Source organism: Ahaetulla prasina, chromosome 6 (assembly GCF_028640845.1).
Source record: "Ahaetulla prasina isolate Xishuangbanna chromosome 6, ASM2864084v1, whole genome shotgun sequence".
NCBI lineage: Eukaryota > Metazoa > Chordata > Lepidosauria > Squamata > Colubridae > Ahaetulla > Ahaetulla prasina.
This window is the reverse complement of record NC_080544.1, coordinates 101,038,137-101,053,232: the sequence shown is the minus strand read 5'-3', so window position 1 is coordinate 101,053,232 and position 15,096 is coordinate 101,038,137. Positions and strand designations below refer to the sequence as shown.

The 15,096-nt window shown below is 44.7% G+C and overlaps 1 protein-coding gene across 6 annotated transcripts in view; it reads right to left on the bottom strand.

The window, feature by feature from the left end:
- USP13 (ubiquitin specific peptidase 13) overlaps positions 1 to 15,096 on the bottom strand; it is a 127,535-nt gene that overhangs the window by 27,809 nt on the left and 84,630 nt on the right. For all 6 annotated transcript variants that reach the window (XM_058189083.1, XM_058189080.1, XM_058189085.1 and 3 more), the window contains one exon: positions 4,189 to 4,314. In XM_058189083.1, coding sequence (XP_058045066.1) covers positions 4,189 to 4,314 — 126 coding nt within the window. The remainder of the gene's footprint in view (positions 1 to 4,188; positions 4,315 to 15,096) is intronic.

Here is a 15,096-nt window from a genome sequence, read left to right as displayed (position 1 = left end):
AAACCCAAACAATTCCCATGCCACCATGACAAGCCTTAGTAAATCAGGATTAAGGCAAGTAATGAAAGTCCCGCCATTTCTACAACCCGGAACTCTCAAAATCCTAGCTGAGGATATTGCATTTGTTGTTTGCGATATCTCCAGGGACGTCAAGCTGCGGAAAGCTGTAATGCCTTGTCAAATTGCACTTTCATGGTTCTAGAAATAGATACATCTCTACCTCTGGAGATACTTAGATTAAGGATTTGTGCGTAGGGGAAAAATTGCACGAAGCGCCAGGGAAGTAAAACGTAGCTTTGTATTCTCCACTGGGGGAACAAGAGCTTCAAAGATATCAGTCAGCATTTAAGAGTACAGAAGTCCCCTTCTCTGTTAAATGCATACTGCGCAATTTTTCAAAAAGTCCGTCGTGTATGCAAGCCAATGGAAGTTTCATCACATGAAGGCTCATTGATTTTAGCTGAGAACTCCGAGTGAAATCAATAAGGGTTGGAAATGCTTAATATGATCTGGAATATATTCTATATTTGTGGATCATTTATCAAGGAAAGGTATCCTCCGAGTGACCTCTTTATGGTTTGGTTTTGTTTTGTTTTTTTATTTATTTACATTTATATCCCGCCCTTCTCCGAAGACTCAGGGCGGCTTACAGTGTATAAGGCAATAGTCTCATTCTATTTGTATATTTTTACAAAGTCAACTTATTGCCCCCCCCAACAATCTGGGTCCTCATTTTACCTACCTTATAAAGGATGGAAGGCAGAGTCAACCTCGGGCTGGGCTTGAACCTGCAGTAATTTGGGATGAGTTTGATTCTGTGGCTCCCGAGGACGTGGACAGGTTGCTGGGGAGACTGCATGCCACTACATGTTTACTGGACCCGTGCCCCTCCTGGCTGGTGCTGGCCACTCAGGAGGTGACACGAGGCTGGCTCCGGGGGATTATAAATGCTTCTTTGATGGAGGGGACCTTTCCCGCCGCCTTGAAAGAGGCGGTGGTGAGACCCCTCCTCAAGAAGCCTTCCCTGGATCCAGCTATTTTGGGGAATTACCGTCCAGTCTCCAACCTTCGCTTTGTGGCGAAGGTTGTAGAGAGTGTGGTGGCATGGCAGTTTCCTCAGTACCTGGAGGAAGCTGTCTATCTAGACCCGTTCCAGTCCGGCTTCCGGCCCGGGCATAGCACGGAGACAGCTTTGGTCGCGTTGGTGGATGACCTCTGGAGGGCCAGGGATAGGGGTTGCTCCTCTGCCTTGGTCCTGTTAGATCTCTCATCGGCTTTTGATACCATCGACCATGGTATCCTGCTGCGCCGGCTGGAGGGGTTGGGAGTGGGAGGCACCGTTTATCGGTGGTTCTCCTCCTACCTCTCCGACCGGTCGCAGACGGTGTTGACAGGGGGGCAGAGATCGGCCGCGAGGCACCTCACTTGTGGGGTGCCGCGGGGTCGATTCTCGCCTCTCCTGTTCAACATCTATGTAAACCGCTGGGCGAGGTCATCAGTGGCTTTGGGGTGAGTTATCACCTGTGCGCTGATGATACTCAGCTGTACTTTTCCACCCCAGGCCACCCCAGCGAAGCTGTCGTTGTCTGGAGGCCGTACGGGTCTGGATGGGGAGAAACAGACTCAGACTCAATCCATCCAAGACGGAGTGGCTGTGGATGCCGGCATCTCGGTACAGTCAGCTGCAACCGCAGCTGACTGTTGGGGGCGAGTCACTGGCCCCAACGGAAAGGGTGCGCAACTTGGGCGTTCTCCTGGATGGACGGCTGTCGTTCGAAGATCATTTGGCGGCCGTCTCCAGGAGAGCTTTTTACCAGGTTCGCCTGGTCCGCCAGTTGCGCCCCTTTCTAGACCGGGATGCCTTATGCACGGTCACTCATGCTCTCATCACTTCTCGCCTGGATTATTGCAATGCTCTCTACATGGGGCTACCCCTGAAGTGCACTCAGAGACTTCAGCTAGTCCAGAATGCAGCTGCGCGGGTGATTGAGGGAGCACCACGTTGCTCCCGGGTAACACCACTCCTGCGCAGTCTGCACTGGCTACCTGTGGTCTTCCGGGTGCGCTTCAAGGTTTTGGTTACCACCTTCAAAGCGCTCCATGGCTTAGGGCCCGGGTACTTACGGGACCGCCTGCTGTTACCACATGCCTCCCACCGACCCGTGCGCTCTCACAGAGAGGGTCTTCTCAGGGTGCCGTCCGCCAGGCAGTGTCGGCTGGCGGCCCCCAGGGGAAGGGCCTTCTCTGTGGGGGCACCTACTTTCTGGAACGAACTTCCCCCCAGTTTACGCCAATTACCTGACCTTCGGACCTTTCGCCGGGAACTGAAAACTTATTTATTCATTCAAGCGGGACTGGCCTGATTTTTTTTAATTGCTAAATTTTTAAATTCTTAAATTTTAAATTTTAATTGCATTTTATTGGGTATTTTATTGGTCAATTTGGACGGTTTTAATTTCGGCCTTTATGGAATAAGTTTTTTAATTGTTATTTTAGGGTGTATATAAATTGTTTTAATGCAGGCTGTACACCGCCCTGAGTCCTTTGGGAGAAGGGCGGTATAAAAGTTTAATTAATTAAATAAATAAATAAATAAATAAATAAATAAATAAATAAATAAATAAATAAATAAATAAATAAATAAATTGCAGGCTGCTGTGTTCTAATAACAGGCTTCTAACAGCCTGAGCTATTACGGCCCTTTACTGGTTCTCTGAGTTTTGCAGTAAACTTGATCATATACCAGTATGAAATAAAGGCATTTGAGAATTTCTACCGTAAACCTCCCCATGGGATTGAATATCACAATTTATCACAATTTGATATAAAGGTAGTCCTCAATTTACAACAGTTCAAAGTTACAACGGCACTGAAAAAAGTGAGTCAGGACTGTTTTTCACCCTTACGACCATTGCAGTATCCCCATGGTCCCATAATCAAAATTGGGGTGCTTGGCAACTGGTTCATACTTATGACGGTTGCAGTGTCATGTGATCACCTTTTGTTACCTTCTGACAACCAAAGTCAATGGAGACGCCAGATTCAGTTAACAAGTGTAAATAATAATAATAATAATAATAATAATAATAATAATAATAATAATAATAATAATAATAATAATAATAATAATAATAATAATAATAATAATAATAATAATAATATCAGAGTTGGAAGGGACCTTGGAGGTCTTCTATGCCAACCACTTGCCCAGGCAGGAAACCCTACACCATTTCAGACAAATGGCTATCCAACATTTTCTTAAACATTTTCCAGTGTTGGAGCATTCACAACTTCTGGAGGCAAGTTGTTCCACTGATCAATTGTTCTAACTGTCAGGAAATTTCTCCTTAGTTCTAGGTTGCTTCTCTCCTTGATTAGTTTCCACCCATTGCTTCTTGTTCTACCCTCAGGTGTTTTGGAAAATAGTTTGACTCCCTCTTCTTTGTGGCAACCCCTGAGATATTGGAACACTGCTATCATGACTCCCCTAGTGCAGCAAGGAAGTGCAGCAAGGAAAGTTGTAAAATGGGGCAAAACTCACTCAAAATCATAGATTTTGGGCTCAGTTGTGGTCGTAAGTCAAGGACTACCTGTATAGTGTGTAGGATTTCTTTATATCTCAAACTTGCCTACCTAACAGAGTGACCTCCCTGTAAAAATGAATGGCTTTATATTGAGGACTATGGCTGATTTCTGTGTTCTGAAGCACGCAACATTTCTACACATGTGCAGAAGCTTCTGGGCGGATGGGTGGGCGGGGCTTCTGGGCAGGTGGGTGGGCATGCGGAGAATCGTCCGGAAGGGTGGGCGGAGCCTCCTCCCACCACTGCTACTGGTTCGCCCAATCCTGGGTGAACCGGTAGCAATCCACCACTGGTCTCATGCATAGTAGGAAGATAGGAGGGAGGGAGGGAGGGAGGGAGGGAGGGAGGGAGGAAGGAAGGAAGGAAGATTGATTTAGAGAGATGAGTCTTCCTTCTTGTCTATAATAAAGCAAGATATCTCCGAGCACCAAGTTCTTGAAATTTCTTTCAGTTGGATCCTATATGTGAGTTTGGACTTCTAGAAGAATTGAAATTCATCGACATTGATCTATAAATAAAACTTCTAAATGTTTGTGCAAGATTGGTCGATATTATCTCTTTGGCTAGTTTGTTCATGTGAAAAAAGACATTAACCTTTGCTCACCTCTATCAGGTTGATAAGGTGCAGGAAAAATTCTAGTGCATCTTGTTGCCGGCTGGAGGAAAATTCAGGGTGCCCTTTGCTTACAAAAGCTTTGAACATGCGTGGAGAAATACCATTGCGCTGAGGCTGAAACACAAAGCGAGAAGGAAAAGAAGAGGCTAAATACATTTTGTAAATGTATTTCTGAATAGGGCAGCAACTATTATGAACCTTTATTTTCAGTAACTCTGAGAAAAATCTATTAGTTTCATTTTATCCATTCCCCCCCCCCCCAGAAAACGGAAGGAGAAAGGAGAATTTTTTTGACCCTGCTCGATTCTGGTTTTGTTAGTGGAAAAAATGCACATTAGAATTCCGTGGGTGAACTGGAGCCGTTGGCAAGATATATTCATTATAAGTGCAACAGTAATTTATCATCCTTGCAGAAAATGCCATTCAATGTATGGCGCTCCGTTTACATACGTTCGTTCATGAGTTTCTTCATGGCCTGTGCACTCTTTCAATGTGACAAATGGGTAGTGCAACAGAATGCCCGTTTGCATTCTGAGCAAATAATGGTAAATAGATTGTACAAAGCAAGGAGGAATATAGATAATGAAAATCAATTATTAAAGATCAAGTTCCTTGAATTACAAGAAGAATTCAGACCAGAATTTCCTTTGGTAAGCAAGGCAGTTGTTAAATCAGTCACTCGCTCGATTTTATGACCTTTTTGGCCATGGTTCTTAAGCGAATCGTTGCAGTTGTTGAGTGAGTCACACCATCATTAAGTGAATCTGATCTCTGAGAATGAATCCGGCTTCCCCCATTGACTTCGTTTATCAGAAGCCAGCTGGGAAGGTTGCAAAAGGTGATCATGTGACCAAGCCAACCCAACCCAAAACACGGCAACAAATCAATCAATCGGAATAGAGCTGGAAGGGACCTTGGAGGTCTTCTAGTCCAATCCTCTGCTCAAGTAGGAGACCCTATGCCATTTCAGTGGCAACTTCAAGTCTCAACAAACAAATGCTCTGCCTTGCACATTGGCAAAAAAATCAAAACATAAAATACAAATTAGATGGACATGACCTTATAGATGACCCTCACTCTGTCAAGGACCTTGGAGTACTCATTTCTAAAGATCTAAGTGCCAGAGCCCACTGTAACAACATTGCCAAAAAGGCACTAAGAGTTGTTAACCTAATTTTGCGTAGCTTCTTCTCTGGTAATATTGTACTACTAACTAGAGCATACAAAACTTTTGCTAGACCAATCCTTGAATACAGCTCATCTGTCTGGAACCCGTGCTGCATATCAGACATAAATGCAATCGAAAGAGTCCAGAGATATTTCACAAGGAGAGTCCTCCACTCCTCTGCACGCAATAAAATACCTTATGCCACCAGACTCCAAATTTTGGGCTTAGACAACTTAAAACTACGCAGACTTCAATCCGACCTAAGCATAGTACATAAAATTATCTACCACAATGTCCTACCTGTCGATGGCTACTTCAGCTTCAACCACAACAATACACAAGCAAATAATAAACTCAAGGTAAACCGTTCCAAACTTGATTGCAGAAAATATGACGTCAGTAACAGAATGACCAATGCCTGGAATGCACTACCTGACTCTGTAGTTTCTTCCCCCAAACCCCAAAACTTTAACCTTAGACTGTCTACTGTTGACCTCACCCCATTCCTAAGAAGTCTGTAAGGGGCTGTGCATAAGTGCACCCACGTACCTGTCCTAATATTCCTTTTTTACTTCCTCTTTTCATGTATCCAAATTATGTTTATATTTTTACCTGTTATCTTATATGTGATTGACAAATAAAATAAAATAAATAAAAACTAAAATAAAATGTTACTCTTTTATAAAAGCGTCTAATGTATTAAAAAGCTATGATGTTCTTACTGTTGCAAACTGACCACAAATTGTAATTAGTAGAGACAATGTGTTATGACTTGCTAAAAGCTCCCTTGGAGACAGGAACCTACGCCTTGGCAAAACCACTATCAGTAAGAAAGGAACATCCGCCCAAGGTGAAGTTAAAAGTAAACATGATAAGATAGTCGTTGTTAAGACAGGAAATGTCAAGATGACCCTTTTAAAGTGTAAAATAACTTGCGGAATGACTTAGGAGAATAAAGGAGACTTGGGAGGGAGACTTCTTAGGCGTGGTGTGCATTGTGTAGGAGTATAAAATGTGTAGCTTGAAAACTGCTTCTTGCGCTCTCTGAACTCAATCCATTTGGGAAGGGTCTAAGACAGTGATTCTCAACCTTTATAGTGCTGCGACCCCTTTAATACAATTCCCCACGATGTGGCGACCCCAACCATAAAATTATTTTCGTTTTGAATTTATCACGCCTGAAGCCGTATTGGCTAGCAATCTGAACTGCTTGCGATTGCCTTGAGGACATTAAAGCGGAGATTCCTCCTCTATTAAGTTTATCATGCCTGAAGCCAGATTAGGCTAGCGATTGGGAGTGATTGCAGCTGGCTTGAGAGGGAGACATCAGAGCAAGGATTTCTCTCTTTTTTAATTCATCGCGCCTGAAGCCGAATTCGGCTAGTGATTTGAAGAGCCTGCAGCTGGCTTGTGGAGTCAACCATTGGAATGTGATTCTTCGACTCGCAAGTATATTTCCCATATTTCCGATGGTCTTAGGCGACCCCTGGCAAATCGTCATTCGACCCCCCAATGGGGTCCCGACCTACAGGTTGAGAACCGCTGGTCTAAGAGGCTGCGCTTGCAACTGTTTTTTTATTTGTCTTCATTTTATCTCCAATAAACCTTTGATTTTGAGAGCCAGACTTGTTTATGAATTGTGAGGATTAAAATATTTGGGTCTTATATCTCACTATGGCTGTCGTAAGTGCGAGAAATGGTCTTCAGTCACGTTTTTCAGTGCCGTTGCAATTTTGAACCATTGCTAAATAAATGGTTGCAAATTGTGTTTGGCAAGGAAAATGGAGTAAATGAGTATAGTAAATTAAATATAAATGTCCCCCCACCCAAAAAAAAACAACAGCAACCCCAGATCAAGTAGGTGAATTGTGCACTGGCAACGTTAAAGGCAAGGAAACAAAAATTTCAGGTTGTGTCACTGCGTCGTATTGTTTCTTGGAGACTTTTGGCTTTTGCCAGAATTGGAAAAATTTGTTTGTTTGGCCCTTCCTCTCTCACACATAACTCTCTTATGCACATAACTCTCTTATGCACTCTCTTATACACACAACTACAATGCTCAGCATGCCTCAATCAACAATGTATTGTTTAAAAGCTACCATAGTATAACTATATAAGTTATATAGCTATACATAAGTATGTAGGTCTTTGGTTATTCGGGTTTTCTCCCGTGTAAAATTGGAGGTGTCTTGGCGACGTTTCGACGAAGTCTCATTCGTCATCTTCAGGCTTCAGCTTCGTGCTTCTGGGAGCTGAAGCCTGAAGATGACGAATGAGACTTCGTCGAAACGTCGCCAAGACACCTCCAATTGTACGCGAGAGAAAACCCGAATAACCAAAGACCTACTCATCTGTCTGGAACCCACACTTCATATCGGACATTAATACAATTGAGCATGTTCAGAAATATTTCACAAGAAGAGTCCTCCACTCCTCTGCTCACAACAAAATACCTTATGCCACCAGACTTGAAATTCTGGGTTTAGAAAATTTAGAACTCCGCCGTCTTCGGCATGACCTGAGCATAGATCATAAAATCATCCATTACAATGTCCTTCCTGTCGAAGACTACTTCAGCTTCAATCGCAACAATACACGAGCACACAATCGATTCAAACTTAAAGTGAACCACTCCAATCTCGATTGCAGAAAATATGACTTCAGTAACAGAGTGGTTAATGCCTGGAATGGACTACCAGACTCTGTGGTCTCATCCCCAAACCCCCAAAACTTTAACCTAAGACTGTCTACTGTTGACCTCACCCCATTCCTAAGAGGTCTGTAAGGGGCATGCATAAGAGCACCAGCATGCCTACCATCCCTCTCCTAATGTTCCCTTTAGTTGTATTTATTTATTTTATTTATTTATTTATTTATCATATTTATATACCGCCCTATCTCCCTACGGACTCAGGGCGGTTTACAGGCAGTTAAAACACATATAAATACAGATTAAAACGACAATTAAAAAACTTATTCTAAAGCCCAAATCATTAAAACAGTATAAATAATAAAAAACCCCTTAAAACCAATTACTTTAAAAACCTAATCCAGTCCCGCGCAGATGAATAAGTATGTTTTAAGCTCGCGACGAAAGGTTCGGAGATCCGGAAGTTGACGTAGTCCTGGAGGGAGTTCGTTCCAGAGGTGGGAGCCCCACAGAAGGCCCTTCCCTGGGTGTCGCCAGACGGCACTGCCTAGCTGACGGCACCCTGAGGAGTCCTCTCTGTGAGGCGCCTGGTCGGTGAGAGGTATTTGGTAGCAGTGGGCGGTCCCGTAAATAACCTGGCCCTATGCCATGGAGCGCTTTAAAGATTGTCACCAACACCTTGAAGCGCACCCGGAAGGCCACAGGTAGCCAGTGCAGTCTGCGCAGGAGAGGTGTCACACGGGAGCCACGAGGGGCTCCCTCTATCACCCGCGCAGCCGCATTCTGGACTAACTGAAGCCTCCGGATGCCCCTCAAGGGGAGCCCCATGTAGAGAGCATTGCAGTAATCCAGGCGAGACGTCACGAGGGCGTGAGTGACCGTGCATAAGGCATCCCGGTCTAGAAAGGGGCGCAACTGGCGCACCAGGCGAACCTGGTGGAAAGCTCTCCCGGAGACGGCCGTCAAATGGTCTTCAAAAGACAGCCGTTCATCCAGGAGAACGCCCAGATTGCCCCCCCCCTCCATCGGGGCCAGTGCCCCCCCCCCAACAGCCAGCCGAGGACTCAGCTGACTGTACCGGGATGCCGGCATCCACAGCCACTCTGTCTTGGAAGGATTGAGCTTGAGCCTGTTTCTCCCCATCCAGACCCGTACGGCTTCCAAACACCGGGACAGCACTTCGATAGCTTCATTGGGGTGGCCCGGTGTGGAAAAGTACAGCTGGGTGTCATCAGCGTACAGCTGGTACCTCACACGAAGCCACTGATGATCTCACCCAGCGGTTTCATAGATGTTGAACAGAAGGCGAGAGAATCGACCCCGCGGCACCCCACAAGTGAGGCGCCCGGGCCGACCTCTGCCCCCTGTCAACACCGTCTGCGACCGGTCGGAGAGATAGGAGGAGAACCACCGATAAACGGTGCCTCCCACTCCCAATCCCTCTAACCGGCGCAGCAGTATTCAATTTGTGTGTTTATTTCATGCTTATACTTAGATATACTGTTTAGTATGTGTTTGACAAACAAACAAACAAACAAACAAATAAATAAATAAATAAATAAATCTCCACTGTTAGCTAATGAAAATTCTCCTCTTTCAGCCCATTCATTTGATTTCTTCCCATCTTACATTTATGCTTTAAAAAAGCAAAAGAGATTAAAAATGGGAAACATCCATCCATCCATCCATCCATCCATCTATCCACCTACCTACCTACCTATCTACCTAACTAATCTATCTTTCTTTTTCTTTCTTTCTTTCTTTCTTTCTTTCTTTCTTTCTTTCTTTCTTTCTTTCTTTCTTTCTTTCTTTCTGTTCTGTCCTCCCTCGCCTCTGTCCGAATGATAGCTTAATTAGCCGTCACTATCAGCTCTGGCAGCAGAATAGCCAGCGTCTGCCAAGAGCCTCCGTTATCTTCCATGACGCTGGTGAGTCACCCAGAAACAAACTTCAGCTCTAGTCAATCAGTGGATTTGCCTGTTACAAAGAGACACAGAGCTCTGGCTGCCTTTTATATCCTGTGGGGTGTGGCTCCATGACTCAGCACTTCCTAGGCCTGCCCCACCCTTGCTTCTGTTGTTCCCTCCTCTCCTGCCTACGAAACCAAGCCTGATTGCCGTCAGCTGGATCTGCAGGCGTGGCCTGGGGGGGGCGGAAGAGTCAGGGGATGGAGGCCTCATTATCTCTTCCACCTGGCCTGTTTCTGGCTCCTGGAGCTGAGCCAGGCAAGCCGGTGCTCCCAAGGTAAGTCCTGACAGCCCTTCCCCCTCACTGTCCAAGTCACTTTCTGGCAGCAGGCCCGGCTCGGGAGGCGCAGACACAACACTTTCCTTCCTTCCTTCCTTCCTTCCTTCCTTCCTTCCTTCCTTCCTTCCTTTCTTTCTTTCTTTCTTTCTTTCTCTCTTTCTTTACTATCCTTTCTCTGAATTTTCTATCCTAACTCCTTAAGGGGGAAAAATATTCCATTATGGTCAAGTTCAAAGATGGCATTCAGCCGGTTCGCCCGGGTTCTATGCCATCCTATTTAGGCACATTTTTGAAGCCGGGTACATGCGCGGAAGGCGTGTGCGCCATCAAAGCACATGCACAGAAGACTGGGCGCATGCGTGGACGGGGGCGCACTTACGCTCACATTTGCGAACGGGTAGCAAAAGTAAGGGAATACCAGCCCTGGTCAAGTTACCAACCTTCCAAAACCTGAACATGTTACGACAGGTTTCAGCATCCGGATGACTATCTATGCATATTTATATACAGCAATAGAAAATTCTGTCCATGCCTTCGTCAATAGTTGCAAAACAGCTTGGCTAAAAATAAGCTGGGTTGGATTATTTAACCTTTCACACAGATAATTTAGGCAGGAGGCACTCCATGACGTCCAAAGGGGGCATGATATTAGGATAACTCTTTATAAAGTGCATTAAACAGACATACGTGTAAGCTATATGCCATCCATATAAATAAGAAGGCTATATTTATAGAGATGTAGTCAATGAGAAGAAGCAAACATGCTGATCTGTTATGCTTTCTGCCTGTGAAGGATATGAATCCAATTTTGGGGGAACCAGAAACATCCCATTGTGGCAAAGAAGCAGCTGCCAAAGCCCTTTGACAGGGGTATCCAATCTTGGAAACTTTAAGACTTGTGGACTTCAACTCCCAGAATTCACCAGCCAGCCCTTTGACAGGGGTGTCCAGTCTTGGAAACTTTAAGACTTGTGGACTTCAACTCCCAGAATTCACCAGCCAGCCCTTTGACAGGGGTGTCCAGTCTTGGAAACTTTAAGACTTGTGGACTTCAACTCCCAGAATTCACCAGCCAGCCCTTTGACAGGGGTGTCCAGTCTTGGAAACTTTAAAACTTGTGGACTTCAACTCCCAGAATTCACCAGTCAGCCCTTTGACAGGGGTGTCCAGTCTTGGAAACTTTAAGACTTGTGGACTTCAACTCCCAGAATTCACCAGTCAGCCCTTTGACAGGGGTGTCCAGTCTTGGAAACTTTAAGACTTGTGGACTTCAACTCCCAGAATTCACCAGCCAGCATGGCTGGCTGGGGAATTCTGAGAGTTGAAGGCGACAAGTCTTAAAGTCGCCAAAGTTGGATGCCCCTGCTCTATGACACTCCTACCCACTCTGGTGGTTTGAAAATCACCGAAGTAAAACATATTTGCAGTGGGGTGCCAAATTTGTAATTCTCCCTATGTAGAAGAATATAACAGGGCCTCTTACAGGCTGAGACCTCAAACATACAGGTTCTGCCCACAACCGATTGTCACACATCTTGGTCACGGGAATAAGCTCCAATGTTTTCCTAAGTCTTTCAGAACCATCTTGTCCATTCAATAAATCGGAAATGTGCTAAATATGTATCAATTATTGATTGATCCTTTACAAGGACAACTGATCTCATTTTAGAACGTGGTTCATTAGTAAAACTTCTATTTGCCCAACCATCGGATGGCCCCTGTCCAACTTTAGTTGTGGTCCACTAGCAGCCTGCAGAATTGGCAATGGAGTCGGACAGCGATGAGGCTGAGGTGGGACCAGGCCCATCAGGGAGTGAGGTGCAGACTCCAGAGCCTCCAGAGACTGATAGTAGTGAGGCAGAGGAACAGGAGGAACCTGTTCCTAAAGCACGCATGAGAAGAGCTGCCAGAAGGCAAGAGCAAAGAGGATGACTCAGGAGTAGGGCCAAGAGATGATTGGCCCCTCCCATAAGGCTTAAAACAGACTAGCAACGGCATTTGGGCTTTGCCGGAAAACAACATTGGTAGCTTCGTCTTCTTGCATTTATTTTTGTATCTGTGACTTCTGAACATTTGCCAAGGAAGGCCTTTGGCAGTTTGCCTAATTGGACCAAGGTTGGTAACAGGACTGAGGAATTTGTGTTGGGAGGAATTTGCTTTAATTTAGTTGAACTACGTTGGGAATGAAGTAATTCTCAGCTGTTTGAATAAAGTTTGTTTGTTTTTTCACTGACTGACTATCTACTTGGGCCTGGGTCACAACATTAGTTGACTGTGAAACATTAAATAGGAGCAGTCCTGGCTAAACTCTTATCATTGAAATCAATCCCATCCTCCTTTTCAGGATGACATCAACAAAAAGTAATCAACAGATGACTAGACCAGGTGTGTCCAACCCATAATCCAAAGGCCCTCATGCTGCCCTGGAGAGTCAGTAATGCGGCCCCCACAAGATCCTAAAAAATACATGTAGTCCTCAAGTTATGACCACAATTGAGCCCAACATTTCTGTTGCTAAGCAAGCGCTTCATGGCTTAGGGCCCGGGTACTTACGGGACCGCCTGCTGTTACCTCATGCCTCCCACCGACCCGTACGCTCACACAGAGAGGGTCTTCTCAGGGTGCCGTCCGCCAAACAATGTCGGCTGGTGGCCCTCAGGGGTAGGGCCTTCTCTGTGGGAGCTCCTACGCTTTGGAACGAACTTCCCCCTGGTTTACGCCAAGTGCCTGATCTTCGGACTTTTCGCCGTGAGCTGAAAACGCATTTATTTATCCAAGTGGGACTGGACTAAAAGTTTTACTTAATTTTTACCGGGGTTAATTATTAATTTTTAGATAATGGGGTTTTATCATTTTAACTATAATTTTAATTCTGGCCTATTTAAATAAGTTTTTTAATTAGTTTTTATTGTGTATGATTTCTGTATTTTTATCTGGCTGTGAACCGCCCTGAGTCCTTCGGGAGATAGGGCGGTATAAAAATTTGATTAAATAAATAAATAAATAAAATAAAATAAACATTTGTGAAGTGAGTTGTGTCCCATTTTACATCCTTTCTTGCCAGAGTGGTTAAGTGAATCACAGTAGTTTGTTAATGTTCGTTAAGTGGATCTGGCATCCCCATTGACTTTGCTGGTCAGAAGGTCACAAAATGTGATCGCATGACCTTGGGGACCCTGCAACGGTCAGAAATATGAGTCAGTTGTCAAGGGTCTGAGTTCTGATCATGTGATCGTGGAGAAGCTGCAACACGTGTAAGTGTGAAAAATGGTCGTAAGTCACTGTTTTCAGTGCCGCTCTAACTTTGAATGGTCACTAAAGGAACTATTGTAAATCGAAGACTTCCTGTATTAAAAATGAAAGAAGTTTGTTGTTGATATACATTAATTATATTCTATATTTTATACTGGGCCCAAGACGTTTCCTCTTCACTCAATGCAACCAGGTAAGCCAAAACGTTGGACAACCACGATTTAGACTTTGCTGGAAATTATCCAATGACGGGTAGACCCACAATGGTGGGTTTCAAAAAATTTTACTACCAGTTCTGTGGATTGGCTTGGTGGGTGTGGCATGGCTTGGTGGGCGTGGCATGGTGGGTGTGGCAAGGGAAGGATACTGTAAAATCTCCATTCCGTCCCCAATCCAGGGGAAGGTTATTGCAAAATCCCCATTTCCTCCCAATCAGCTGGGACTTGGGAGGCAGAGAATAGATGGGGGCAGGGCTGGTAAGAATTTTTACTACCGGTTCTCTAAACTACTCAAAATTTCCGCTACAGGTTCTCCAGAACTGATCAGAACCTGCTGAAACCCACCTCTGGTAGACCAATACCTTTCTGATAATTAATTCCACTGTTAAATTTCTCTTACTGTTGGGAAGTTTTCTAACATTCAGTAGTAATCTATCTTCCTATATCTTTAATCCATTCTGCCTTCTAGTGCATTAGGGAACAAGACATCCCTTCCAATACCTACAGAATGTTATCAAATTCACCTTTTAGTCTTGTCTTCTCAAAGCCAGACAATCACTCTTCAATCTTTCATCAAAGGACTTACTTTCTAGTTTCCCAACCATTGCCACTATCTTTCCCTACACCAGTTTCTCTCAATCCTTCTTAAAATATGGTATCCAGAACTGAGGAGAATATTTTTGGTTATTCTCTGGATCTGTTGTGACTCAGGCCCAAGTAGGTAGTAATAAACTTTGTGGAAAATAAACTTTATTCGAACAGCTGGGAATTACTTCATTCCCAGCATCATTCAACTCAAAGTAAAACAAATGTCTCCCAACACAAATTCCTCAGTTATCTCACAAACCTTAGTCCAATTAGGCAAACTGCCAAAGGCCCTTCCTGGCAAATGTCCAGAAGCTACAAAAACAAAGACGTACACGAAGCAGAAGATGAAGCAGAAGACGCAGCTACAACGTTGTTTTCCTGCAAAGCTGAAACACCGGTGCTGGTCTGTTTTACGCCTTATGGGATGGGCCAATCATCTCTTGGCCCTACTCCCGAGTTGTCCTCTCTGCTTGAGCTGCACCTGCCTTCTGGCAGCTCTTCTCATGCGTGCATTAGGAACAGGCTCCTCCTGTTCCTCTGCCTCACTATTATCAATCTCTGGAGTCTGCACCTCACTTCCTGATGGCACTTCCCGATCAGCCTCATCGCTGTCCAACTCCATTGCCAGCTCCGTAGGCTGCTGATGGACCACAACAGGATCCATCTCTTTTTTCCTTTTTAAAGACGGAGACTTCATCACTTCTCCAAGATATCCCAAAGGCAGAATATCAACATTCAGCCTATCCGTGAGCAAATGATTAGGACTTGGAAGG